The 26,934-nt window shown below is 37.4% G+C and overlaps 1 protein-coding gene across 1 annotated transcript in view; it reads left to right on the top strand.

Annotated features, from left to right (window-relative positions):
* Window positions 1–12,342, top strand: part of C2H8orf34 (chromosome 2 C8orf34 homolog) — a 185,932-nt gene extending 173,590 nt beyond the window's left edge. Inside the window, exon 14 of the mRNA XM_072924734.1 lies at window positions 12,326–12,342. Coding sequence (XP_072780835.1) covers window positions 12,326–12,327 — 2 coding nt within the window. The 3' untranslated portion in view covers window positions 12,328–12,342. The remainder of the gene's footprint in view (window positions 1–12,325) is intronic.
* The last annotated feature ends 14,592 nt before the right edge of the window (window positions 12,343–26,934 follow it).

Here is a 26,934-nt window from a genome sequence, read left to right on the forward strand (position 1 = left end):
AGGCTCCTTTTACTTATGCTTGTTCTATGGATAAGAAACTTCAATGGATTTAATACTCCCAGCAGTAAAATACAGAGTATGTCCGTTAAAATTTTTCATCCTACATGAATGCGGTCTTTCTGCTTCTCTTTCACTTCTCTTAATTTAGAAATGTCTGGTTGAACCACAATGGTGTTGCCAGATTATCTAGGAGTTGGGGAAGCTGCAATGCTAACACCAAGGTGACTTTCTTGCAATCCTGAAAGAACATTAAAAAACTCTAGAAAAAGTCAAAACCCAGGAAGAATGTTAAATGCAATCTGTCAATTTTAGACTAAATCTCAAGACAGAGGACTGTTTCCTCCTGCAATATTTGAATATTCTGGCATATTGGTGGAGGTAGCATAATTCCCTGAAAAATGTTCTGCACAACACTTTTTTGTTTAATGAACCTTGAACTGGTGTCAGAATAACTTTTTAGTTTTATGTAATACAGCATAATGCTCCATTTACTGAAGCAGAGCGTAGAAAACAGAAAAGCCAATGGATCACAACTGTCAAAAAACAACTGCTTTCATAATGATCTCTACCTCCCTCCCAGTGCAAGAGACAGAGGGCAGCCTTGCATTTCTTTTTTTTTTCTATCCTCCTTGGCTTTGCTTTATGTTTTGATTCCAAATGTTATGAGACACAAGGTAAGTTATTCAAAACTATTTATTAGCTTGTTAAACTGAAATGCCTTTGCTCCTTGGCCAGGTTTTATAGGAACCCACAAAACATTCAAGTACCTCACAGGCAGAGCCCCACCTTTGCAGATGACATCAGTGCAACAGTACTTGATTTTTCAATATATCTTTAAAAATATATTTCTAACAAGTACACATTCTTACATGTATTTTCTTTCACTTGAATCAGCCAACTTATATGAAGTCATGATTTATGTCTCCCAAAGGATCTTAAGAATTTAGAATCTATAAGCCTGATCCTAATGTCTTTACTCAGGCAAAATGCCTGGAATAAACCAGAGACTATATATAAGGCTTCATATAGCATTTGGCCATGAATTAAAAAACACCATTAAGAAAAGCATTTGCAGGTAACAAAGGTGAACTTTGCCTCATATCTAAAAGCAAAAGAGCATTAAGATACACCACGGTTTATTCCACACATAAACTTTCAGCAGTTTGCTTGATGGACTCTATCATATTTTCAGCAATGTCCATTGAGTCCATCCCAGCAGGCACTGATACACATACTTGGGTGTATCTTTATGAGCCTTTCAGCTAAGTCCAGCTGAGTGAGCATTCCTGAGTGGGCATCCTGTTCTCTATCAACACGTTGTGGAGATTTCTCCTCTCACCCAGGCAGTGTTTTGAGCTAAGCCACAGCAGAAAATGTGCTTCAGGAGCTGAACTAATGCAGCCCCGCAGCTCATGAGGGGCTTTGGTTCTACATGGGCAGACCAGAGCTTGTCTGAACCAATGTCTTGTCCTCCCAAACACAGAAAGTTTAGAAGTCTGGACCTTGACTCCAGCTGTTTTGCTTTCCAGATCCGCTCATGTTGGGGTGCACAACTTGTCGGGGTAGATACAGTCACATGTTGCTCGTGATCCCAGTACAAAGCAGACTGTAACTGCAGCCTCAGCAACTAACCCACATGTCTGCTGCACATCTGTACAGCGAAAAAGTCTGTGATAGGGGTTTTCTGGGGGGATTGTTGTTTTCTTTCTTTTTTTTTTTTTTTTTTAACTTCTATCAGGGAGTCTTAAATCTGGAGTTGTGGTTTTCTGTTATTGAATGTAATTTCAGTGAAGAGATCGGTTGCATCTATCTGCCCTGATCTGCTACTGCCTCAAGCTCAGCATAATCTCAGTGTTTTATAGACAAACCATATGTTATTGGAAAATCTCTTACCTGGAAAACTGTTCCTTTCTTACTGTGGAAAGATTTATTTCACTGAAACCAACACAATTTAGCCTTATCAGGCAATAAGTTTCAGTGACATGTGTCAAAGATCCCAGAGTGGATGGAGCTGATTGAAATCCAGGCTGCCTTGCTAAAATGGTATTCCTTCTGCCTTAGGCCACAATACTTGAACCAGAGTCCTCCAGGAAGCTGCCCCATCAAAGGTTTGTTTTCATCCAGTCACCCACCTAGGGTGGGTCACTCTGGCATTTCTCAGCCACACAGCTATGGCAAGGATGACCAGGACAGAAGTGGTGTTGAAGCCTGGACCATGATAATTCAGACCTAAATAGTTTTATGCTGCAGCAGATTTGTAGGTTTATGCAAATGGAATTACACTGATTTGTAGCTGTTGAACATGGCTTGTGAAATTTAAGTAAAAAAATCTTATCTGATAACTATTTCAGAAAGCATTCCATATTCAGTGTGAACCATTACAGAATTGGGATTGTTCAAATAAGAAGAATGAATTGTGATATAGATCCCAAAACCCACCATCCTTTTAATGCAATCTGTTCCCTAATTAATCTCTGTGTTGCCCCTTTTTCCTCTGAGTGGAAAGTTCACATGACACCATTAGAACCGAGCACTCCAAAAGGCAGAGAGAGGCCACTTCATGTACTGTTTTGGAAGTTCCCTAAAGTGAAAAATGATATTCTTGAGGATGAAAATTCCACAATGCCTTAAGGTACAGTACATTCTCTAAAAATGATGCCTAAGCATTTTTTTTACTATCTGTAATACTTCCAGCATAGTAAGATTACAGACATGCTCGTAAGGATTTGCTGAGAGCTATAACAGTCAAATCCTTCCATAAATTATCAGCACAAGAAAGCAGTCTTTTACTAGAAATTGATTTAACACTAACAAAATTGTGCTTATCTTAATGAGTTAATTTGGTGTTCTCATGCATATCATATACACTTCCTTGGGGCTTTAAATAACATCTAAAAATACATGTAATGGATATTTAAAGTGAATTGTCTCTCCCTCATCTATGGAAATATTAGTTCTATGTCTGAATTAATGCAATTGATATATAAATAGGTGAAATGGGAATTTCAATAGAAATTCAAAATGGACTTTGCAATATAGAAGTATTGATTGATGGCTTCCTTCATTAATGTATATCAAATAAAAGGCTATAAAATTAGAAGGTCATGCTGACATCACTTATTATGATTACTTGCTGCCCTGGACACTTTTATTAATGTCTTAATGCTCAGTAGCTTTAAGCCACCTATCATTTTGCAAAATAAAAGACAATTGATCTAATTATTTTTAATGGCTGCATATTTCTTAGCTGTATAGTGGTGATGCCTTTGTTTTTGAGCAGAAAAGGATCTCCCTTCAAACTATTCAATATTTGTGATGAATAAAGATTTTAAAAGTAATTGAATACTTAATTAAAGTCTTAAAAATAATTAAAAGTTCAGCTTGGGGAAGGTGAGACAGGCTTGTTTTGTTCTGTTTTTGTAATTGTGAATGACTTCTGGGTGTGAAGTTTGCTCAGGTGATGATGGCAATACCTGAGTAATCAAAGTCAGCAATAAGCTTTCAGTCATGATGAAGGAAACGTTCCATATCTTAAAGATGTAGCATTCAGGTGAATAGTAAAATCTTCAGTGTAAATGTGGGACACATTTAGCATAGCATACCCCAGAAATTTCAAAAAAATTTGTTTACAGATTACATTTACAATCTGATATACATTTACAGTCTGGTGACAGATTACACTTAATTATTATTCTCGTTCTCAGTACAACTCTCCCCAGTTCCTCTCAAAAGATTACTGCATCTGTCAAACATAGAAATTACTCTTGTGAGCAAATGCACACAAAAGTGACACCCTGTTGGTGACAACAGAGTCTCAATATTGCAGGGAATTCACACAAAAATTGTAATAGTATAGAGGAGCTTTTTTACCCTAAAAATAGAGATGCTGTACTATTGAACACTGGCAGCATACACAGGGAATGCAGATGATAGGCACTGCGGAAGGACAGTGCTGGTGTCTTTTTAAGCCACTGTTCTGCACAAAAAAGTAAAATCATCTGACTTCTTAATATGATAATCTGTTATTAGCCAAATGTTTTAGTAGGCACATCCAAATCTTGTTAATCCATACTACTCTATTTCTAGGGACACACAAGCTACCTTGTACTTTGCACTGCTGTTTTATTCTGTAACATCGTGTATCATGAATACAAAACTGTAAAACAAATTAAAAAGAATCCTGCTCAAAGCAAAATATAGCTAACTCCCCCCCCCAAAATCGAATAAATTGAAACATGGGGGAATATATGCAAAAAAATTTTTCACCCTATGCTGTCAAAATAAAAATGGAGTTCCCCACATATATAACACCTTACCACATATTTCTGTTCCCCCTTCCACTCACTTGAACACTCTGTTTTAGTATATTGAAATACCAGTTAGGTGTTTATTTTAAAAATTAAGAAATGTTTAGGAAATGACACAGTTTAGCCAGTGGCAAATAAGTGAAATTAAAAGTTGGCCTTCTGCCGCTGAAAACAGAGACATGCTCCTAATGTGTTGACTCAAAGCTCATAACATTTCTGGCAAATGAAGCATGAAGCATATTGTCAGATAAGTAAAGACTGTTACATCCAGAAAACTACTTTGCATAAACACTAAGATTCCAAGTCAAGCACTGAGAAGTTAATAATTGCTGGGGTTAAACTGCCTAAGTAATATTAATTCAACCTACTTGTACATGTTATGATGTTCTTTAATTACATGATAATTGCAATACCTATTAAGTTCACAGAACATAGTGAGGGTAAGATTCAGCTGCCAGTCCAGCTCTGTCTGGAAACTTTCCATCCAGTCATTTGCTGTTCTTCCATTTGGCCAGATGCTGGGACCTTGCAGGATTGCCTCGATGACATCCTTCTGGGAGGAGGTGGTGGGAGGCACACGTCTCTCCTTGCAGCTGGGCTCAGAGCCAGAAGTCATGTTGCCAACATAACCTGCAAAAAGAAATCCCAAGGGCAGGAGTTAGTCCTACATCTACGAAGCTTTGTTCACCTGATTTATTGCATGCTTGTGGGAACACTTGATATGTTTTTACAGAAGCTGAAAGGTGTCAGTGAATAAAATGGAGGCTTTCAAGAAAAGAAAGGACAATATCACTACTACAAGAAACTGAAAAATACACTAACATTGAATTGGCCCTTATCTCTGTTTCTGTCACAGAATTCTTCACGCAAAGATGATCAAATACTTTTAATTAACTTTCTCACAGCTGCCTACTTCCAATCCCAGCACTAGCAGTAAGAAAGAGAAACTTCTTCAGGAAAATCATCCTTATTTGTTGAGCATTGTGGTAGTACTAACAATAGGACTGAATTCAAAGATGGGGAATAAATACTTGTACTGTATTTAATACATTAATCTGGGAAAAAGTATTGAACTGAGAGCCATGTAGTAGCTGTTGTCTGTTTGATAATCCTACGAAGGAGGCTATGTAAGAAATGGGCAATTAGAGACTTCCATAATGATCATGTATAAAGAGTAGATTTGTTACAATGTTAATTCTAACTATTGTCATTTTGCAAGGGATTCTTTGTTTTAATGTGTTCCGTTATGCATAGTTGTCACTAACATGGGAAGCTATGGGAAGGAGCAGGGGAAGGAATGACTCTCCACAACTGCAGGGCCAACAAGCCTGGAAACTTCAGAACTCAGCTAAGACCCCAGTCCACACTTGCCGTGGTTGGCTATTACCTAGCGTTAAGCCACACATTTTAGCAGTGGTTTTCACAGCCGTGTTTCATTGCACTAGAGAGGGACCCAGGACTGCTGCTTTTCTTCACAGATTTCTAAAGGGAACAATTTCACCACTTGTCTATAGACATGCTTGTTTCTGCTTCCCAGCCCTCTCCTGCTCCCTTCTGCTTTCGTCCAGACCCTCAGCTTCTGACCTCTCCCCACACATGCCTTTTGTTTCCTTGTCTCTCTTTCCCCTTGGATCAGTTTCTTTCCTTTACTGCCAGAACACTAATGTGAATGGCATGCCTGATGGATAGAAACTGGTTTTCTGTGTTAGATCTGGACTACTGGCATGACAAAACTGCTCCATCCCTTGCAGAATTTCTCCCAGGGAAACATGCATATTTCCAGTATTTTCAGCCACAAGCATTTAAAGTATCAGTACATAGACCACGACAGATGATGAAACTGCTTTCACAGTCACAGGACTGTGTTAAAAAAAAACCCAACCCCCAAACTTCTGTTGTTCTTTTTATTACACTTCTTGGGCTTTATTAATTCTCAATTATTTTTTAAGGTTTTACCATGTAGTTACACTGCATTTTCAGGCTTTTCATTATAAGAGTGAGTTCTGGAAACATTCTCTTAAAAATATTGACAACTAAAATTTTCTTAAGCTCAGCAGAACTTCAGAATTTGTCATTTTAAGAGTGTAAAGTGGTGCTGAATGTGGGCTAGAACCGGGAGCATTGTTGGCTCTTCCCCTTGTCCATGTATGGTGATAAGGCGTGCTCAAGGCCCAGAGAATCCTTGGAAAATTTAGCTGCCAGGCTTCAGCTGACTGTCTGAAGCATGTAGCAATGTGCTTTCTAGAGCTGTCTCCATCTACATTTTAATTGACATAGATTTTTGTGGCAAGAAACCTCCTGAGCAGATTCACGCCTCTGCTCCAAGCAGCAAGGATAACAGACTTCTTTCATGAGGCAGCTGGTAGGATTTTTACATGGACAACACCATTTTAACCTAAATACTCTTCCTGGAAATGGGTGAAGCATTTAAGATGACACTGTCTAGAGGAATTCAGCCTGAAGTGAGCTAACAGCATTACATACTTCAGGGAGAACAATTGAAATATGGCAAACTTCTGAGACACTCAAAATAAAAGTCACTGTGGGAAAAAATTATGCAATAAGGCATTGTTACCATTCATGTTTAACATGAGGTGAAGTTGGGGAGTCTGATAAATTTATTCCATATTCACTTTAAAGTTTGTTTTAACACTTAGCTATGTATTGATACTATGAGACTATGTTTATATACTTCAGTTACACTGCTGGAATTAAGTACCTAATTTTAATTATGTGTATGTAAGGATCTGTTATTTTATATTAATGGATGTTACTTTTGTTTTAAGTCCCATTTTAAAATATAATTTCAGGACATTATCCCACTTTAAAATTCTGGATTACACAAAGATATCCTTCTGATTAACAGTACTACTCAAAATCAATTTTAATATATAATAATTGGAAATAAGGACACTTGGTATTAAGAATATGAATTCTTTTTGCTTTTTGTCAATTGTGGCTCCAATTTATGCCCTGTCACTTTGGAAAATCTCCTTTACTTAGTGGAAGTAGACAGCTTCAAGAATGAAGAAAAAAGGGGAAAATATATTTGATAAGCTTCAAAATTACACTTCTTGGGTGTTTTCTACTTATATGTATACAGACCTGAATTCAGTTGGTAATTAAATTTCTTCATACATCGCGGGTATCACAGGTTTATTTACAATCCAGTGTTTGAAACTTTTTGAATCTTTGAAATGATGATGGGCCAAACCCTATCCTATCCCACTGGACTAAATCCAAAATAATTTTGTGAAGAAAATGAACATTTGAAAAAAAGGACCTGTAATTCAGACTTACGCCAGTGAACTTACTTTCATATTCACATTAAGGAAAGGCTGACAGCTCAGTAAAGTATCTAGCTGTGAATGCAATTTAATAAATAAAACCATGGTTCAAATTAGGCAGTAGGAGGACTTAACAGATGACTGTTGTGGTACTTGTGTCACACTTGTATTATATTCCAAACATGACTTTTTCTGCTTCCTCTCTGAATCTGTCCCAGATATATAGAATACTTAAACCTTTGTAACCTCTAAACCTACAGTTAGAGCTCTCATAAATGGTGAAGAATTACATCAGTCTTCCACACACAACTCTTACAGCTGTTGAATGCCTACAGTATGCTGCACACAAGTGATAAAAGTGTGTATGTGTGACACTATGTCTGCTTGGTAGCGGAAAGGGAGAGAGAGATGCTGAAATACCCAATTCTACTATTAAATAATGACTTGCTTATGAGACTCACTGACCTGTTAAATGCAAACATCTGGTCTAGGTGTTCAGGATCCAAATGAATTACCCACCAAAGACTAACCAGGCATATCAGACCTCAACTCACTCCCAACAACCAAATCACCCAATATTTCACTTGTGGAAAAAGTAAGTGTTTTGTTAAAGTGGGGTTAGTCAAATAAAGGCCTTTTCCAGTACGGACAATAAGGCTTTATGATTTGTGTTACTGTATTCATCAGCAATGTTCTGTTGCTATTCTGCTAAACCTACCAAAAGCTTCAGATTTCTCATGACTTTCCTCAATCACACTCTGATCCCATCCTGTCTGATAATTTATAGACAGGTCTTGCTGGAACTGGGAAAGAACAAAAGTCAGAACTATGGAGAAGGGTTTGTTTATCACTTGAATTTAATATACACTTCTGTGTGAGTCAGTATTAAACAAGAACTTATGCACGGTGTTGAAGCAGTTGTGATAAATGGTAGTGCCAGAGACTTTACTGATACTAATCTGAGACCAGATTACTTGCAATTGTTCTATTTTTATTACCTTAATGGGCATGTGCCAGACTTCAGACTTGGTTTACCACTTACATGGCTAGTTGTGGCCATGCCACAGAAGCTTCAATGTTGCCCTGTGACAGAACAGCTCAAATCTCTGCGCTTGCTGACAGCTGAAGAGGAAGAATGATCAGTGTGCCTCTCTTTGCTCTTGCCTTGTCTGATATCTATTTTCAACACATTGTTTTGCTGCTGCTCTATGGATCACTGGGAGACAACTAGCCTTGCCTTTGGGAAGGCAGAAATCAGACCACTGGCTCTGTGTTGCAGAGAACAAAGAAGAAAGTGTGTGCCACTGCTGGGTGTTTGGCATTTGATGAAATTATGTTTTCTCAGAAGCCTGAATTGAGCTTCCCTCCCTGGCGGGGCAAAAACTGTGCCTGTGTAAAAACCAGGTGGCTGCAAATCCTGTCTAGCCATGCTTAGGTCTCAATTATCCAGTAAGGCTGGATAATTGTCTCTGTGTCTCCTGTGGTCCTGGGTCTTTTAACCCAGGGGGAGAGACTGGATTATTCAAGTTAGAGAATATGAACTGGCTGCAGCAGTCATAGCAAAACTTCTGCCTCCAGCAGGTGAGCTGAATGGCTTTTTCTAACAGGAGCAGTAGTTATCTCCTGGCACTACCTGCAGAATAACATCTGCTAGGAGGCTGGCAAAGAGGGGAAGAGTTGGCTCTGTGGATTATAAACCTTGGATGCCTTCTTACCCAAATTTTGTCACTTTCTCTTGCTAGTAAGCCAAGTGTTGCTTAAAAATAAAGGAGTATGTTCTCTCACATAAAAATGATCACTGGAAGGAAACTCTTAACCCTGATGTTAACACAGTTAAGCTTCCTTTGTCCTGGTGAAGGAATGCAGAGCTGTGCGTGAGGATGTGAGCACGGGGAATAGAGAACAGGTGGAAATATACTTTAGCAAATGCATGACATCTACCTTCTTACATGCTGTCTAAGTGAGAGATGCTTTGCTAATGACTATGCATCATTTTCTTTCCTTGTCCACACCCACCCATCTTCCTCCTGACCTGCATAACTTATTCTAGTTCTTAATTCTCACCTTTTGGCAATACTTTGTAAAGATGGTCTACATGCACACTAGTCTATAGCTGGAAAAACTAGCAGAGAACTGGATGCAAAAGAACAATATTTAAAAAAAAATCATTGATTGTTAGTAATTCCATACTGACTAGTTGCATCTTCTCTTTATGTGTTTTATCCATTTTATTTTATTTATTTATTTTAGATTGTTGACATGCTGAGCAGGAACTGCATTTTATTATGCCTTTTTAAAACTACACTGAAATTGCAAATAAAAGAGTTTACATCAATCAGGAAAATGAAAATGAAAATGATTTTACAAAGAGGGATGTCACTGTACTTTTTTGGGACCTCAAGTAATTTTTCTGTTACTAAACCAGTCAAATCTAGGCTGTAATGCAAAATTAGCATTTCATTATGTACTTTTCAAGAAGAGTTATGTGTGGAGGTGGAGCCATAGTTATGAAAGCTTTAAAATCTTACAGTGAATTGACATCAACGGCAGTGAAAAAATTACTTTATTTACAGACAGGAAATCTTCTCAGATAAACACGTTGATAGCTGTTTAACATTTCCTGTTGATGCTGTTCCTGTTTTCCAGTTACTCTTCAAACAGGTTGATTTAAAAATGCTAATAGGTGGATTAACATTGTGCCACAAAATGCTATACAAGGTCTCCAAACATAAATATGTAAGGCTAAGCTAGTTTAGTAACCTAATTTAATAACTGATATTTAAATATACTTATGGACAATGCAATAAACCTAAACAATTCACATACTAGTGCTTTTTATCCTCTGTGAATCTGTTTTCAATAGCTGACTTGTTTAACCAACATAAACAACTCCTTTATTAAATCATGTATAACTTTGGAACTTGGGTTAAAACATTCCCACAATATTTGGTGCAGATGTTGTAAAGTTGTAAAAATCTGCAGAATACCGAGTTTTAAAGCTGGTTATTTTAGGATTAAGAACAAGATGAGTAAACTGAATGAATGTCAAACGCACTATAAATTATGAAAACATTAAGCAACTGCTTTATACCTTATTTGCCTTTGTGGTGAGGGTAACAAGTACTGGGACAATGGGGAATCTACCTGATCACACATCACCTGACAGAATTTTGAAATATTGTGGATTAAGGTCCAACACTGATGCATACAAAGTCATTCTACAAAATTGTTGAATACTATAGGCACCACCATTTGTTAGGTATCATCAGTGTTTCTTGTGTAATTGAGTTTCTTCAGTGTTCACATGCCCAAAGATACCTCCAGTCCCTGTACCTGTTTCTTCCCTTTGTTGAGTGGAATTCAGGACCCAGAAGGACTAGAAACTTCTTCAACCAATTTTTCTCACCCTGCTCTACCCTCCCAGCTAGCTTTCCTTCTCCCAGTTTTGCTATGTGGCAAGGGGAAGGTTGTCCATTACTTTCCCAAATATTCATAAGCAATTTACTATTCCCCTCAAGTATGGTCAACCAATCTCACAGCTATGAAGGCAGAAACAACTCTTTCTTAATTTTGACCTGACTGATTCTTGCTTACCTGAGATACCAGGTCTAACACTTTGGGCCATATTCACACTCTGAGCAAACCTGAATAAGAGCAGACAAAGGGCCATGCTTTTAATGTCACCAAGCTTGTGGGGGCTGAAGAGCCAGCCCAAGAAGGTCCTGTTGCACTCTCCTGAGGGCCAACCCCTGCACCACAGACTCAGTGGTTAGGGTGAGCAAAAATCACTCCCATGGGCCTTTGCGGTTCTATGTTAATTCCTTCTTGCCCATTAGCCCCTTCCCTCATGCTCCGCTCCTGATCCTGCATCCCATTGGTTACCAGTTTTGCCCCGCCCCTCACCTTCCCCATATACAGCCCTGTTTTTCCCCAGTTTGGGGAGCTTCTGTTCCTGACTCCCTTCGCAGAGGACCCTGCTCTCCATGGAGGCTACTACTCTGTGAAACGCCATACAGAGCTCCAGTATCTTTCTGCACATTGCCTGAAGGAAGAAGCCAGAGCCGAGTATCACACACCAGGCTGGGAGAAGGCCGTGCCTGTGCTCCTGAGCCGTTCTTCTTAGGACGCTTTTCAGGAAGGTCGCGGCACCCTTACCACCACCCCGGCGCTGCGGCATTAGTGAGGTTTGAGGCTTGTGATGTGATGATAAATTGAATAGAGCAGCCTCACATTTTGTATTGTGTTCCTGTAGCTGGGCACAGTGGAGGGGTCATGCAATTCTTCATTGATGCTGGGACATGTCCTTGAGCTGTAGTGTAGCTTCAATTATGTTTGGAATATGATAATTTGTAAAACTACCTCTGAAAATATTGACTGAATGAACAGTGAAAAATTGTTTATAAGCTGTGCATGTCAAGGAGCACAAACTCAGGGGCTGCCTGTAAGATGCTGTTTGGGGCATTTCTGTGCCCAACCCAAAATTTCTTTACAAGCTTCCAATGGGAAATACAGTGTCATAGATTATGTACCAAGGGAGAAATTTAAGAAACTTCAGTTGAAGTGGTAGCCTGGTCAGGATCCTTGATGAATGAAAAAAATGCAAGGTACTGCAATAACATCTCAAAATAATTAGTGATTTATGTTTTCAGTTTAAACACTTCAGTATTTTGATAAATCACTAAGAAAATACAAAACCTAAATCAGAATGTGTCCTTTTCCTCTCATGACCAGGAACTGGTGTATCACATGTGGATTAAGTAGAAAGAAGAAACCTTGTGAAAGAAGAAGAAAGTCGTGTGAGTGATTCACTTTATCAACTCTAAGTTAAAGAAAAGCTATATTTGAACATCCATTTTTCTGTAATTTCATGCCATGCATGCCATATGGGAACAGATTAATTATAATTGTGAAAATCCAGTGTCTGTGGGACAGCCTGTCAGTCTATGTAAATGAATGGTAAGGGAACAAATGCACAGGGGTGCTGCCTCTGAGTTTGCAAGCTGGAGCACTCCAGCTTGCAAACTCAGAGTTGGATTTCTCTTTGATGACTGAAACAGCTGAAGATACCAGAATGTTTCAGTCAAAGACAAATTTTGGTAATTATTGCCATTGGCATCTACTAATCCTGTCTATATGTTACACAAGTATCTTCAAAGATCCCCCAAGATAAATGAGTGTGAATAGCTGCTCATGGTTAAGCAACATCCATACTTTATCCATACTTTATCCTTCCATCTGCCAGCCTTTGCCCAGTCTCTCCTAAATCCCTATGCCCTGGCACAGATTCCTAAATTTTCCCTTCTGTCAGACACACACTTAAAACAAGTTTCTCCCTCTTTCCTGCCTACGCTATCAAGGGGATCTAGGGTGCGTGGGGGCTCCTGAGAAGTATTTAATAGATGTGGTCATATTTACTCCTGCCAGCTGCACTGAAAGTTATGAAATACCTCCGCCACCACCACCACTCTGTTCCCTCAGGGAAACTTGCTGACAATTGCTTGAAGGGTGGCTATTTCCCATTGTGCTCTATGACAGTAAAGCCAAATGACCCCAGGGAGAAGGATGACCTCATAACCGGTGAGGAGATGCAGACAAGAGAATCCCATTAAGAACAAAGAGACAGAAATACCACTTGAAAAATCAGAGCCCACTGAGGTCAGCTGGGAAAGAATAAAAGAAGATGGCAGCCATGTTGAAAGGCATCTTCAACAAGGCTGTGTTGGACTTTTCTACTGACCAACTTTGTCATGGAGATTGTTTGTTGATGAAAATTAACACTAAAATATCTAAATCACTGAATTTTATAGATTTTTTTCAAAACCTAGCTATTATATGGGGGGGGTTAGAACAATCCCCCTATTTTAAACAAATGTGGCACTCTGATAAGTCCCGGTCTGTGAGTGAAATTACGCAGTTGGTCTCCAAATTACTTTAAAAGTGATTCTTGCAAATAGGATGCACTGACTGTCAAAATATAAAAAGAGTGTTTTTTTCCATGTAATGGATCTATCTCAAATAAAACAAACAAAAAAAAAAACCAAAACAAAATGAAAGACTGTAATCCGAGACACTGAGAGACAGTGAATAAATCAATTTGTGGGTAGAACAAAATGATGCAAAGACATGGACATATTGTTTATGTTATAACTTCAAAGAATTGACCAGAAAATAAAAATCAACTACTTTATTTGTCGAAGAGTTTTTTTGCTTTTATAGTGGAAATGATGATTTATTTATAGGGCTGCCACTAACTGCTGCTAGAACCTAGTGTTCCTTCTCAAAATTAATACCTATAAATAACTGACATTAGGGAGAATAAAATCCAGGGTCCTGTATACATTGTATTTGTACATCTTCTTTACTTATTTTCTTTGTGTTTTGACCTATATAATTTTCCTCTAGATGGCTAGACAAATTTAACTTTTGCAAATTAAAACTTGAGATGACATTTATTTCTGTAAAATACGTAGTTTTGAGGACATAACTAAATATGTTATGAATTATAACTGCAGTGCACTGAATTACATACTCGCTTGACAGAAATAAATAAATGTTAGCTAGAATCAAATTGTAGAACTCAAAGGGTACAGTCTTAAAAATAAGTAATTAAAAGCCTAGATAATTTCTTTGAGATGTATTGAACCAGGATAAAAAGAAGTGCATCTTTCATGAAATTGTATTAGCTTTCACAGACCTATTTGCAATTTTCACAAAAGCAAAAATCAGGAATACTGTTAAAAGCATCTGCTAAGCAGATACTTGTAAAAGACTATGAATCATTTCTGTGTACAGTACACAGCTTTAAAGGAAGATTTTTGATGCATTAAATGTTGATACTTGTAATCCTGGTTATCCTTCCTTGTCTCAGCTGTTTATTTCTAGTTACAAGGTCATTCAGCTCTTTCTGTATCTCATGTTGAATTTGACATTAGAACCATGAAACATTCATTTTCCTTTCTTTTAGCTGAACAACTTACTTAAAAAAAATCCTTAAAACATGTAGATACAAATTATTTTGAGCTTTAAGAAAAATCTAACTGATTTTGGAAAAAAAAATCTTCATAATTTTTCTGCCTGAAATCTTTCTTCCCATGATATGGATTATGACTTGGCTTTCAGGACCATCCTTATTTAATTATGAGATTTGAGATATTTAGATAAATTTGGAGCTTTTCCAAATTGCTTCTCTGGGACATAATCTGTTCCTTGTTGCAATATTTTTTTTGCCCTGAAAATCTAACTTTCTCTTGTGATAATTTCAAAGTAAATTTTTAGTATTAAGTTAGATGATCAAACTGATCAATCTGTACTCTTCAACCAAGAAATGAGCAAATACAGCAGTAACATTTTTTGATTGTTCCTGAAAAAAATGTTTTGCCAATATTGCAGGAAGTACAGTTTTTTCCCTATTATTTTTAGCTCCAGAAATTTAAACTGCAATCCTGAAAGCTGCACGTGGTCTACATCTGCATGATGAAATTACCTTAACTGGGACCAATTGCTTCTTTTTCTAAACAGCTACCTAAGTGTGTTTGCAAGATTGGAGTCTTAGAATATTTTCATTTTAAACAATATGATAACAGCAATCTGTAATGGTGACTTGAGACTGCCATTCATTTAGAGAAATGGAATCTAATTTGTTTCAGCCAGGACTAATCTTTTTCTTGAATGAAAACAATGAGTTTGGCTTTTTGTTGTTCACAGTGTTGTTTTAGAAGAGCGCTTGGTCACTTTTTGAGAGGGATTATATGTTATTTTGCCTCTGATAGCAGTGGATTCAGTTTGATGCCTTTGAAGACCCCCTTCAGTCTTGTGCTTATATATTAACCCACTCATAATTATTGCTGCTGTTTTGATAGATATTTTTTGTTATGTCCAAAATTTTAATTGGTGTGTTGTCCTGCACAGCAGCAAACATGTTACAATTAAAGTGTTGGCTGACAAGAATTCTACAAAAGTAACCTGCTAGAAGAGACATTCAGTGATTAACAAATTTACTGGTATATTCTTGCTATGACAAATAGGGAACACAACTGTATCCACTGCTTTTCTCTTTTTTTTTTTTTCCTAGGTTATCCTCTTCAAAAAGTGTACCCTGTAGGTGTTCATGTTAGCTGGTATTTCCTTTCAGTGTCTCCAGTAAGTTATCCTTTCATTGTGGGTAAGTAAGAGTTTGCAAAACTTTGCACCCTTATTCTTAAATTAAATACTGACAAGGAATGGAAGTGTAAAGCATGCTAATAAGCAAGACCTCCCTGTGGGAACCTGTGATAGAAGACTGTTTCACATTGAGAGGCAGACAGCGCTGTTGACACAGGCTGTCAAAAAGGCTTCATGTCTTTGAAAGAAAATCTTAATCTTCTTTATTCATGTGTGAACAGGTCCAGGCCTTCATCCCGTAGCTCATATGCATTGACTGTTTAAACTGTGGGTTGCTAGGCTTTGGGTAGGGTTTGTTTGCTTGTGTCTACATTGTACGAATGGATGAGGACTGAAAATTAAAATCTGTCTGACACAGAGCACTGCTTTTCTGTCTCTGTTTGAAGAGACATGGCAACCCAGGGTGAAATGAAAAGGAATTTTATTGAGCGCAAAAACCGCTCAGTGTTTAAATGTTGGACGCAGGAACTGAATGGTCAATTTGGGAGGCTTGTAGGTTGTTTATAGACATTGGGATGGCTGTCAATCACAGTACAATGGTGAAATTTGTGTTGGAAAAAAAGTGCTTTTTAGTGGCTGAACTCCTGTTTCCTGTTAAAATGCTCACATCAACAAACAAAAAGAGGTTTTGTCTGAAGTTTACAAGCAAGAAAATTTCAGAATAACAGAGATGCTGCTACTGTTGTGGCATCTTTTGATCATTGCGGCACTAACTATTTAACATTTAAAACCAAATTTTATGGGGAAAGATCCTATTGCTCTGTGGATCAGATTCTGATCTACTTCTGTGGCTTATAAATCGGGAATAAAATTCAGGAATATGTAGATTAAATGAATGGCATTATGGTATTGAAAAGCTGTACGACTGTGGATTCTGAAACTTTGTGTATGTCTGTGCTTAGATATGTTTTACATGCTCTCTATATGTTTATAAATCAATAACAATGAAAGCAGAAGATAAATAGCACCTATAAAAATGTAATCTCTTCCAGCACTTGTTAGTAACAAGTAGAGGAAAAAGCCTTATTTCAGAAGCAACTTTCCCCTTTCCATTTATTGTTAAAGCTAACTGGAAGCATTTTGTTACTTCATTTTACAGAAACTTATATTATCTCAGCTATAATATTTCATGCTGAAATTTGGCCAAATGTCAAACTTGCCACCATAGGCTTTGGAATAATTAAAAAAAAAAAAATAGAGGGAACTGAAGGAAATAGAATATAAGCCTGTTTTAACAGAATCAAATTTAAAGTGTAAGTGCTGTTGGCTTTTTCTGGTTTTATAACATGAAAAAGCATGTTTTACAGAACACTGGCTGAGAACTCAGACCTCAAAATCTGACATAAAATGTGGTTTCTGGGCCCCTGTGGGATTCGTAGGAGGAAAGAAAAAGAAGACTGTTTCTCCCATTGCAATTCTTTCACCTCCCAGCATTTCAGCCCCCAGCTTCAGTGGCAGGGGAAGCAGGGAGGCTCAAAATGGCCAAGGCAGGGCAGAGATACCATCCAAGTGATAGTTCACATTAAATTCTTACTCACCTTATGACCATTCAGCCCTTATATTTTCTATAATCACTGGGAGCGCATAGAGCATTGGAATGTCATGCAGTTTTCTGGTTCTGAACAACAGGGCTCTTCCTTTGTGTTCACCTTCATATTTTCACTAACTTCCTCAATGTATGTATATGTGTTTACAGTACTTTTCGTGTCTTTCTGAGCAGGTTTTTCATTGGTATATGCAGTAATAAGCTACTTGCCATTTTGTAGACATGTGTGTATAGTTAATCCTGAAATAGCTAGCACTTTCAAATGTCTTCATTACTTGTTTGATCCTTCTCCTTTAATATAAAGCCTGTGATGTAGATAGTTACTGAAATATTCATCATGAGGAGCTCTCTGTAATTTTTAAATGAGTGAGTACCTCTGTGGACAGTCTCAAAACTAAATTTCCTATCTCTTTGCAGATTTCTGAAATTTGTTGTCTATTTACCTTTTCAAATCTTTGCCTAATTCCTTCAGTAGCTTCAGTTACAGAGCTTACACAAACCACCAAAATTTAATCATATCACTGCTTTCCAAACTGGAATTTCTGGTTTTTGAGATGCATCTTTCTTTCAATTTAAATTTACCATAGTAAAGCATGTACAGGCCTAATTCGTTGTTTAATAATTGGCTATTTACTGCAACTCTCTCTCTTTTCAGGTTTTGTTGTCTTGACAACAAGCCCTAAGATAAACTGATGTGGGTAACTGCACAGAAAAACAGAACTAGAGTTTAGATTTGGAGAGAGAGTGAATTTTTTTAATCCCTGTATTATATACAGGAACTATACAGGCACTCAGCCTGCTCAATGGAAATTCACAGAAGGATGTCTCACCTGGAAGTTCATTTTCTCTTCTCAAGTATCCCACATTGCTTGTTTCAAAAGAGCTTTCCTCCTTCATTCCCTTCAGCTGCAGCTGCATTTATCTTCAGCAAGAATACAGCTGCATAAGTGAAATGCTGTGGGGTTTTCCAAGCACTGTCCTTAGCTGTACTGCCACACTCAGCAGCTTTAGGTGATTTGTATTACCTAGCTGTATGCCATTTTCCTCTCTTCTGTAAAATGAGATCAGCGACAAGGGTTCTGCATAAAAGCAGCTATGAGAACTGATTTTATGAAAAGCAAAGTTGCTGTTGTTTCTTACTACTCATAAATCTCAGCTGAGTAAAGCATTTCAATTTCTTTATTGTTTCCTTCACCAATACATCAACACAACTTATGTTGCTTCCTCTGTGCATGACTAAGAGGTAAATATGTCTTCTCTTGCAGAAAAGTAGAACACTTACATTTTTGTTTTCACTCATCATCTTCCATGTTGTCTTGTAAGGGCCTACTACTTATTATTCTCCCTGATTTAATCCCTTAGAAGAATATGTCAGTATAAGCTGTTCTTTCTTGATCAATACATTATTCTTGTTTATTACCGATCTGCCGCCCCTTAGCATGCTCAATAGATACAGCTGCCCCTGGAGTCAGCTTCCTCCCAGGTTTGTCTCCTTCTGTCCAGGGTCTGCTCCCTTTGCCATCAGGAAGGTCAAATACAGAGCTTTCTTAATATGCTTACCCTATTCTCATTCTATTGATTTCTTCCTCTATGCTATGACCAGCTTTTGAAGTCTTAATTTGCCAAGGTCTTCCCATCTTAAAATGCCTCCTAAAGACTGACCTTTTCTATGAGTATTGTAAAAGGAAACCATTGCTCTTCTTTCCAGGTGTGCTTTAGTCTTTCCTCTGCATTGTAGGGTCCTTGGGGTCAGGGACTGGGTCAGATTCTCTGGATGTGGACAAGAGCTTTATTTTTTAAGGAATTTTATCTGGTATAGAGAAGCCACTGCAAACTGGACAGCTAGCTAGGAACTGTATGCTGCATACAGTGGTCAAACAACAAACTACATCTTTCAGGCAGCAAGTGTTCCTCTCCCTCCCCCCTTCCTCCAGGCTTTATTCTGGAGGTCTAAGTTTATAACAAAAGAAACAAAAAGGTTTTTATATAAATGGAAAAGCAAATGGAGCCCAGCTCATGTTACAACTCAGCCTTCTGACAGCCCGGAATGGAGATCTGCCCTACTTAGAGGCCTCTCTTTGCTCTGAACTGCAAGGGAGCTTTTAATATTCCCTCACTTGCTTTGAGTGCTCTCTGATTAGACCTTCACCTTCAGCTCAGTCTTAACCCAAACTGTACATTTGGCAAAGGTTGCTGCAACAGTTTTGTCTGTACAGTAACTGCAACAGTGGAGCCATTATCCACTGCCTCAGTGTTATTGGGGTATAAATAAGAAGCAGGGTGTGTATGCACAGCGTTGTGATAGCTCAGAAAACTCCACTGTGTTGCAAGTCCTTTAAAGTAATGCAGCGAGAAAGTATTTCAACTTTCCATTAGTCATAAAAGCCAACATTTTTAATATGCATGATTAAATTTAGTCAGGAAGATAAATGTGTGTTGTTTTTTCTCCTTTTTTTTTTCTTTTTGAAAGAGATTAATGGAAACAACCCAACACATTTGGTGTTGGTGCTTAAATATGTTTAAATTTAAGAGGGTGCTTTAAATTAACAAAGCAGGTGGCAGAATGCCTAAACTCAACCTTCATATTCAGGTGCCTAGTTTTAGGCAAGGCAGTATTAGTAGGATTAAATATCTTTTATTGGACTATTTAGAAAAAAACTCAGACTCAGGAACACAAATCATTCTCTTGTTAGGTGCTTGAAACTTTAGAGAAATCATTCACACTGTAATAGATGGTCTGTGCTGAAAATAAACCACATTTGATACTTTATTTCTTGCAGACTTTCTGCAAGCCACGTAACAAAGGTGGAATACAATTTTTAAAGCAAATGCCTGGAAAAGCTGCAAGATGTAGTGATGCCTGAATTGAGAGCCACAGATTACTGCCAGACTTTGAGGGTGAATGATTGTCATTTTATGTCAAACTGACTTGTAGATGACAATTTTTTTGTCTATTTTTGCCTATTTTAAAAATAATTTATTCCTTTAAAATGAGAGCTTCCAAAATTTTATGGTTGTAAAATAATAAAGATTTTGGAGGGGGTGTGGGAAAATAACGAGATTACTCTATGGCTCCCAAATAAAATGGAAAGTGTGGTCACTGGCAAGGACAATTTGAATCTGGTATATTTTCTGAAATAAATCACTATCTGGCTTCTTGTATAGTTATCTCAGTACATAAAAATTTGTGAAGAGTAGGAGAAGCTTGGGCAGGTCTATTCAGAGTAATAACATGGCATACAGCGCATCACACAATCCTTCCATGCAAGGTTCATCCAATGTCATAAGCTCTTTTCTAAACTTTCTTTGCCCTTTGTTATGCTTTCTGCCTTTGCAGAAGAGAGAAGCATGAGGAGATTTCAGGGATATTATTTTCTCTAGTTTTATAAAGGACCAGATAAAACCCCGTATGACCTTTAGAGCTGCAGGTGACCCTGTGATGAATGCTGGACACATCATAGTATTGTGATGTGTCCTTTCCACTTAGAGCCCATAAAGTCTAAGTACTCAAAATGAGTAGCTGCAATCTTATCTAGTGAAGAAATAGACAGATGTACCACTGATGTTTGGAGCCAATAATTTTCAAGATGCCAACTTCCATGCATTGTAAAAATGGCTAATTGCTTTGCTTTCCTAACTGCCTTTCACTTGGTGGGATGCCATTGGCCTTTTGTTAGTTGGCTATTTTGTTAGTGCTCTGCACTCTACACCCCTGCTTCTGTTTCTCTGGAGGTTAGACAGTGAGTTATATATTCACTTGAGAGACAACCCTCCCAGTTTTGAGAACAAATACAAAAGAGAAGCTGGATAAGCACTTTGTTTCTCTTTAAATTTGAAATCTACAAAAAGTTATGTGTAGCTTGTTGTGTGTGTGGAAGAACCTTCAGTTTCTACTAGCAGTACAAGGATTTATGGGGGAAAGGCTTCTTTAGAAGACTCTTGCTGTGTCATGAGAAATAGTACAGATAGATATACAGATCTATCTAATTTTTATGCCTGTACACTCCTCCTTAAAAGGATTGCCAGCTTTGTCAAACAGCGAGGTTTGGGTACAGTTAGCTTTTCTTTCTCCTGGGAAGAATACATTGACTTTGACTGGTTTGCCCTTTGTGAGCCTGGTCTTAAGGACTCTGAATCTCATCCTAAAACACACTCTAGACAGCAAAGTAGAAAATGCGTGTTCATTGCCTGAGCACTGCCCTGCTTCAGCTAAAACTAAGACTTCATTCTATATTGTAATAGGTCTGGCAAAAGGAAGCCAAGAGCCTCACAGGGGGCCAGCAGGTTTTTGGATCTCAGTCGGAGTTTACTTGTGAGCTTTTTCTTAATATCACAATGGGCTCTTGCTGTGTGCTTCTAATGCCTCAGCAATGAAGTCAGGGTATATTATGCCATCTGTCCAGGAGTCAACACTACAGGTCAAGCTAATTTAAACTGGCACTTTTCATCTCCCTATGCTTGTATGCATTACATTTAATAGTTTAAGTGAGTGATTGTATCTCCTGACCCTGCAACAAAGACAAAGCACATGTTTGTATTTTTTCATTATCTCTAGTTGTTAGGAATAAGGACATTTGATCCTTTAATGAAAAATATGGTTTAATCAGGGCCTGATACACAACTTTTGTTTTAGGACTGGTTACGTTCCTTTAAATTATTTTTCATGCCCCTTTCAATTTTTTCTTTTTTTTTTTGAAAGGTAAGTAAGAAGGAAAACTTTGTTATTTAATCCTAGATTGAAGAGGTTAAATGTAAAAATCATTCTTTCTCACATTTAGAGTTAAAAAATTTAACAGGGGAACTGTTTACCCTCTGGCAAACAGAAGAGTTAAGTGATGATCCTGGAGCAAAATTACTCCCATAAACACTTTGAATGCTGTGAAAAGAGTAACCTCTCCATAAATATTTCTCAGCTGAGCTCTGCAATCAGCTTAGAGAAGTTAAATGTATAGACATGATGGGTGAGTTTTTAGAATGGAGGTTTGATAAATGAAAAATGTGCACAACAGTATAATAATACACGCTAAAAATTCTAGGGAAAACTTTCTCAAGAGTAGTACTCAGTTTGTTTCTTCTGTCATATTTTTCCTCCTTTCTGCTATTTCTCTGACTTGCTGTTTCTCCTCACCACCATGCTTCCAATTTTTTTATTTTTCTGACCCTGGAGATATAGAATCATTGCTGAGGAGGGAAAGGGAAGAAAGACCACACACAAGTATTTATTTCTTAAAAAAATCTGAAGTTTGGAACAGGGATACTGTTCTTATTATTAGATTGTCAATATGCTTTTTTCCCCTCATTTCCAGAAATGTTATACAATTACGATAACGTAAATCTATCTCCTGCAAGCGTATTAGCCCAGGGCACCAAAGCTATGGCTGCCAAACTCAAGATCATTTCAGAACCAATTGAGATGGATCCATGTAAATTAACTCCGTAGACAGATATATGGGTTGTTTGTTTTTGTTACAAAGAATCTTAGTGTTAACCTATATGTTGGCTATGGCCAGCTATTGGTACAATATTTTTTTGTGATGTGAACCTTTTGTCAATAATCAAAGGCATGGCACCATTCAACACACACACAGAGAACCATACAAAGTCTAAATATTAGGAAATGAGAATAAATACTCAGAGCTTCAAACACTACACTGAGGCAGAAAGAAGAGACACATGTCCCTCCTTGTCATCCAAGGGACCCTGGAACTGAGAGAAACCAAAGGACAAAATGTGACTGAGCCAACAGCCAGTGTGCAGACATGAAAGTACAGCCTGCCCAAGGTACAGCTTACAGCTGAAAGTGTTTGAACTGCCAAAATTAATGTTTTTACAGAAAGGTATTAATTTCACACCTACTTTCCATACTAGTGAAGTTAAACTTGGGACAAGGAGCACAAACATACTAAATCGCTCATTAACAAGGGTAAAAGGAAAAGAAAACACAATATGCAATAGATATTTTTCATATAATACTGAGTATAATTTCATATGCATATACAAGGAAATATCTGTGTTATAAGTAAGTACAAACAGCAAATAAAAAAAAAATTGAACTGAGATTTAAAAGCTGGAAAGAAATATGATTCTTTCAGAACCATGTGCAACATTTTCAAAATTAACCCTTATATTCTATACTGTTTCTTATCTCTATTGCATCTAAAATATACTGAAATTTGCTAATACTGATATATGGTTTATTAATCAAAGTGAAACTGTAAAGTATTTCTTACAATTATTGTGAGTTAAATATTGCATTCTAGGTAAAGGTTACCAGTCCAGAAGCGAGATTCATAACTGAGAAGTAGGAATAATGGCATATTACACCACTGTTGAAAAAAGAAAATTATGAGAAGCTATAATGGTGACTTCATTGGCTGTTATAAATCTGGCAGGGGAATGATGTCACATAGAGCTGTACATTTAAAAAGACATTAAATTAATCCAGTAAGGCAGGACAAAAGTGGCTTAGAATTACGCATTAATATTAATTCAGAGCAAAATGTATTATAAATTCAAAATCAATTCCTAAAGAAGGGACCTGACAAGTTTAATGAATAAGTACAGAAACTCCCATTATCAGTAATAAAACTATTGAAAAAATTGAAGGATGAACATTTATTAGGTTGAATGTGTTGTACTTACACGGCATGATAAAAAACTAAGGTACTTTTATTCATGCTTGCAATTCTAATGTATATAAATCACAGGAAGGACCCATCGCCAAAGAGCATTTAGAGAAGAGGGAAGGGACAGATAGTCATTAGCAGCAAAATAAGTGAGAGGTTTTTGTGGGAGAGGGAGTGCTGGAGGGTGATTTAGCCTCCTTTGCTTCCAGCAGACTAAATGATGTTATTCTACATTATAAAAACTGACTTAACAAGCGGGCATTTCCCTTTAATTCAGGTTAATTCCTGCTTGTTGTGGTGTTCAGGCCTTGCTGCCATGGCAGCAAATTTCAACCCATGAAACACCAGATCACTGATCACAAACGCTGCCGATGGTGCAAACTGCAACATCCCCTGTGCTTCCTGCAGTGCAGTTCCCCACAGGAGAAGGCATTCTCTGACTTTTGCCTTAATTGGCATGGCATAATGGGTCCTGCACAGGAACTGACAACATCCTACATAACATTCTGAGATCCATTCTAGCTTTGTTTTCCTTAGGAGAGGCTTTCTGCTTTGTAGTCTCAGCTGAATTTAGGAATGAGCTTGCTTTTTCCCAATGCCTAAGTAAGAAAGTCTGTTAAGGGAGTTGCTCTCCAGGACATAAAGCTCCATAGAGCTCGACTTACAGAAGACCTTTTTAGAGCACAAAGAGCAGGAGCCAAGCCCATGGCTCTTGCACTGTTTGTGGTAGTTCACCTGCATAGTTTGTCTCAGACAGTCTTGGATTGATGAAGTTTTACACTGTATGAATACATCAACCATTGATTTTTGAGAAGGCAAACTTGTTTATCTGTCATTTACACAATTTGTTTCCCCCCCCTTGAAATGCTGATTTTTGACAGGGCAGATAGCAGAATGGTACCTTGCTTCTGTGAACTACTGGTTAGTAATACAGTACTATGTTCTGTTTTTTGTTCAGTGGATAAAAATTCAGAACCAAAATTCACATGTTGTAGAGACTGCAAATTCTTTTCCTTTGCACAAGCTTTTGGGAACAGAAGATTTTTTTCTTCCTGCACATCTGACCTTACAGGAATTTTGCTCTTTAGGAAGGAAGGGCATACTGTGGTTTCATTTGCAGATGTCTAGAAGGATAATTGTCCCTATAGGCATTATAGACCAGGCTTTTGGCTTGTTTGAGAATACTGTCTTAGGAGATTGATGCCAGTTTTGACTTGTTTATTTTTTTCATATTCACTCTACTGTGCTTGGTATTTTGCTGATCTATCTTTGGAACAAGTGGCATGTTAGTTGCTTGAGAAAGGAGATCTGTTGGTAACTGACATTAGAAAGAATCCACAGAAGATTAAAAGAATATTGTTCTTTCTTCTGTTCTTCTTTTATCTTACTCTCTTCTCTCTGAGCTCTTGTAAGCTTGTTTAGTAGGCTGAGATATGTTGTGGATATTATATAAGGATATTATATAAGAGGCTTCTGACAAAAAATATATTGCACTTACTGAGACTTGATGAAGTGTGAAAGAAATAAAGTTATGAATGTACAGTAATATTTGGCTAGGTATGAATGTTATTTGTTGAAATTCCTTCTCTAAATCAGTAAATTATTGGAAATAAGCAGAAATCATTAGTATTGATGCTGCTGCAATATTTCCTCTCTGTTAAAATTTTATTAACACTTTCTCTCTATTGAAACTGCAGAAATGTAAATCTTACTGTATGTGATCAATAAACAAATTAGCCAAAGGTAGCTTTCAGTCTTATACCTTGACTCTGAATAAACTGAGGAATTTAATTTAATTTTAGTATTATATTAAAATTTTAATATTATATTAATTTTAATATTATATTAATTATATTAATTAATATAATTAAAATTATATTAATTTTAATATTATATTAAAAGTGAAAAAACAAGCAAAAATTTTGGGACAGAGTAGACTGAGCATTTTTTACCTGTAGTGACATACTGCATGTAGTGGCACCTTACTTCAACATTTACTTCTGTTATGATTAAGAAACTTGTGGGGGGGTTTTCCTTCAGTTTATTATGCCTGGTAAGCAGATGTTGGTTTAAGTAGCATAACCAAAAATTAATTGGGTGCTAGAGGCTCAGAAGACTGTTCTACTTCCAGAAAGTGGAAAGCCCCTTTCTGATTTGGGAGCATGTATAGCCAGTCCAAGTTCAGAGCTGGAGACAAGTTGTGTCCTGCAGTACTATTCTCTTCCTGACATACTCTGCTTCATGCTGGTGTTGTAGGGCTTGTTCTGCACATCCCACTTCTGTCTATGTCGTACAAGTGCTCAGGATAACGAACTAAAGCTGTGGTTTACTGTGCCTTAGAGGAGTGGCAAAGTTCACTGCTGTCTTTGAGACATTTGTAAAAAGCGATTGCTGCTGTAGCACACTAACACACAGCCATTTAAGAAGGAACACCTTCTGAGAGGTTTTGCAGCTTTCCTTCCAAAAATGACTGACTGATCAGCTGCAAGTTTTCTTTCCATGCTCAGTTATTTTGAATTTTTTTCCTTTGTTTTTTCTAACAATGGTACAGCCGACCTAGTAAGTTTACAAGCAATAGGTAAAAATAATTGCATAATAATTAAGGATATAGTTTCTGTTCTATAAACTGATTTGGTTTAGTTTTAATAAGATCTGAACTCGATCCATCTGCAAGTGTGGGCTCGGTTCCTCCAAACAGATAAACGCGCTACAGACTTTGTACAGCTAAGATGTCTGCAATGTTTTATAAGCTAGCAGAGAGTCTGTTTTATTTAACATAGTTCACACTGAAAATATGATTTTATTCTAAGTTTAAAGGAGAAGTGCAAATTCTAAACCACAGGCTTTGTTAAAGCTTTCTAATTCCATTCCAAGTATTATGGAAGTCTGATGTTTGAATAAGGCCAAGTCATCTTTTAATTCCTAAACTGGCTCCCATAAAAGGCTGAAAAGTCTTTGATCTGTGTAAAAGAGATCACCAGGGAGAAGTCTCTGCTTCTGTTTGTCCA

This window comes from Taeniopygia guttata, chromosome 2 (assembly GCF_048771995.1).
Source record: "Taeniopygia guttata chromosome 2, bTaeGut7.mat, whole genome shotgun sequence".
NCBI classification, from domain to species: Eukaryota; Metazoa; Chordata; class Aves; order Passeriformes; family Estrildidae; genus Taeniopygia; species Taeniopygia guttata.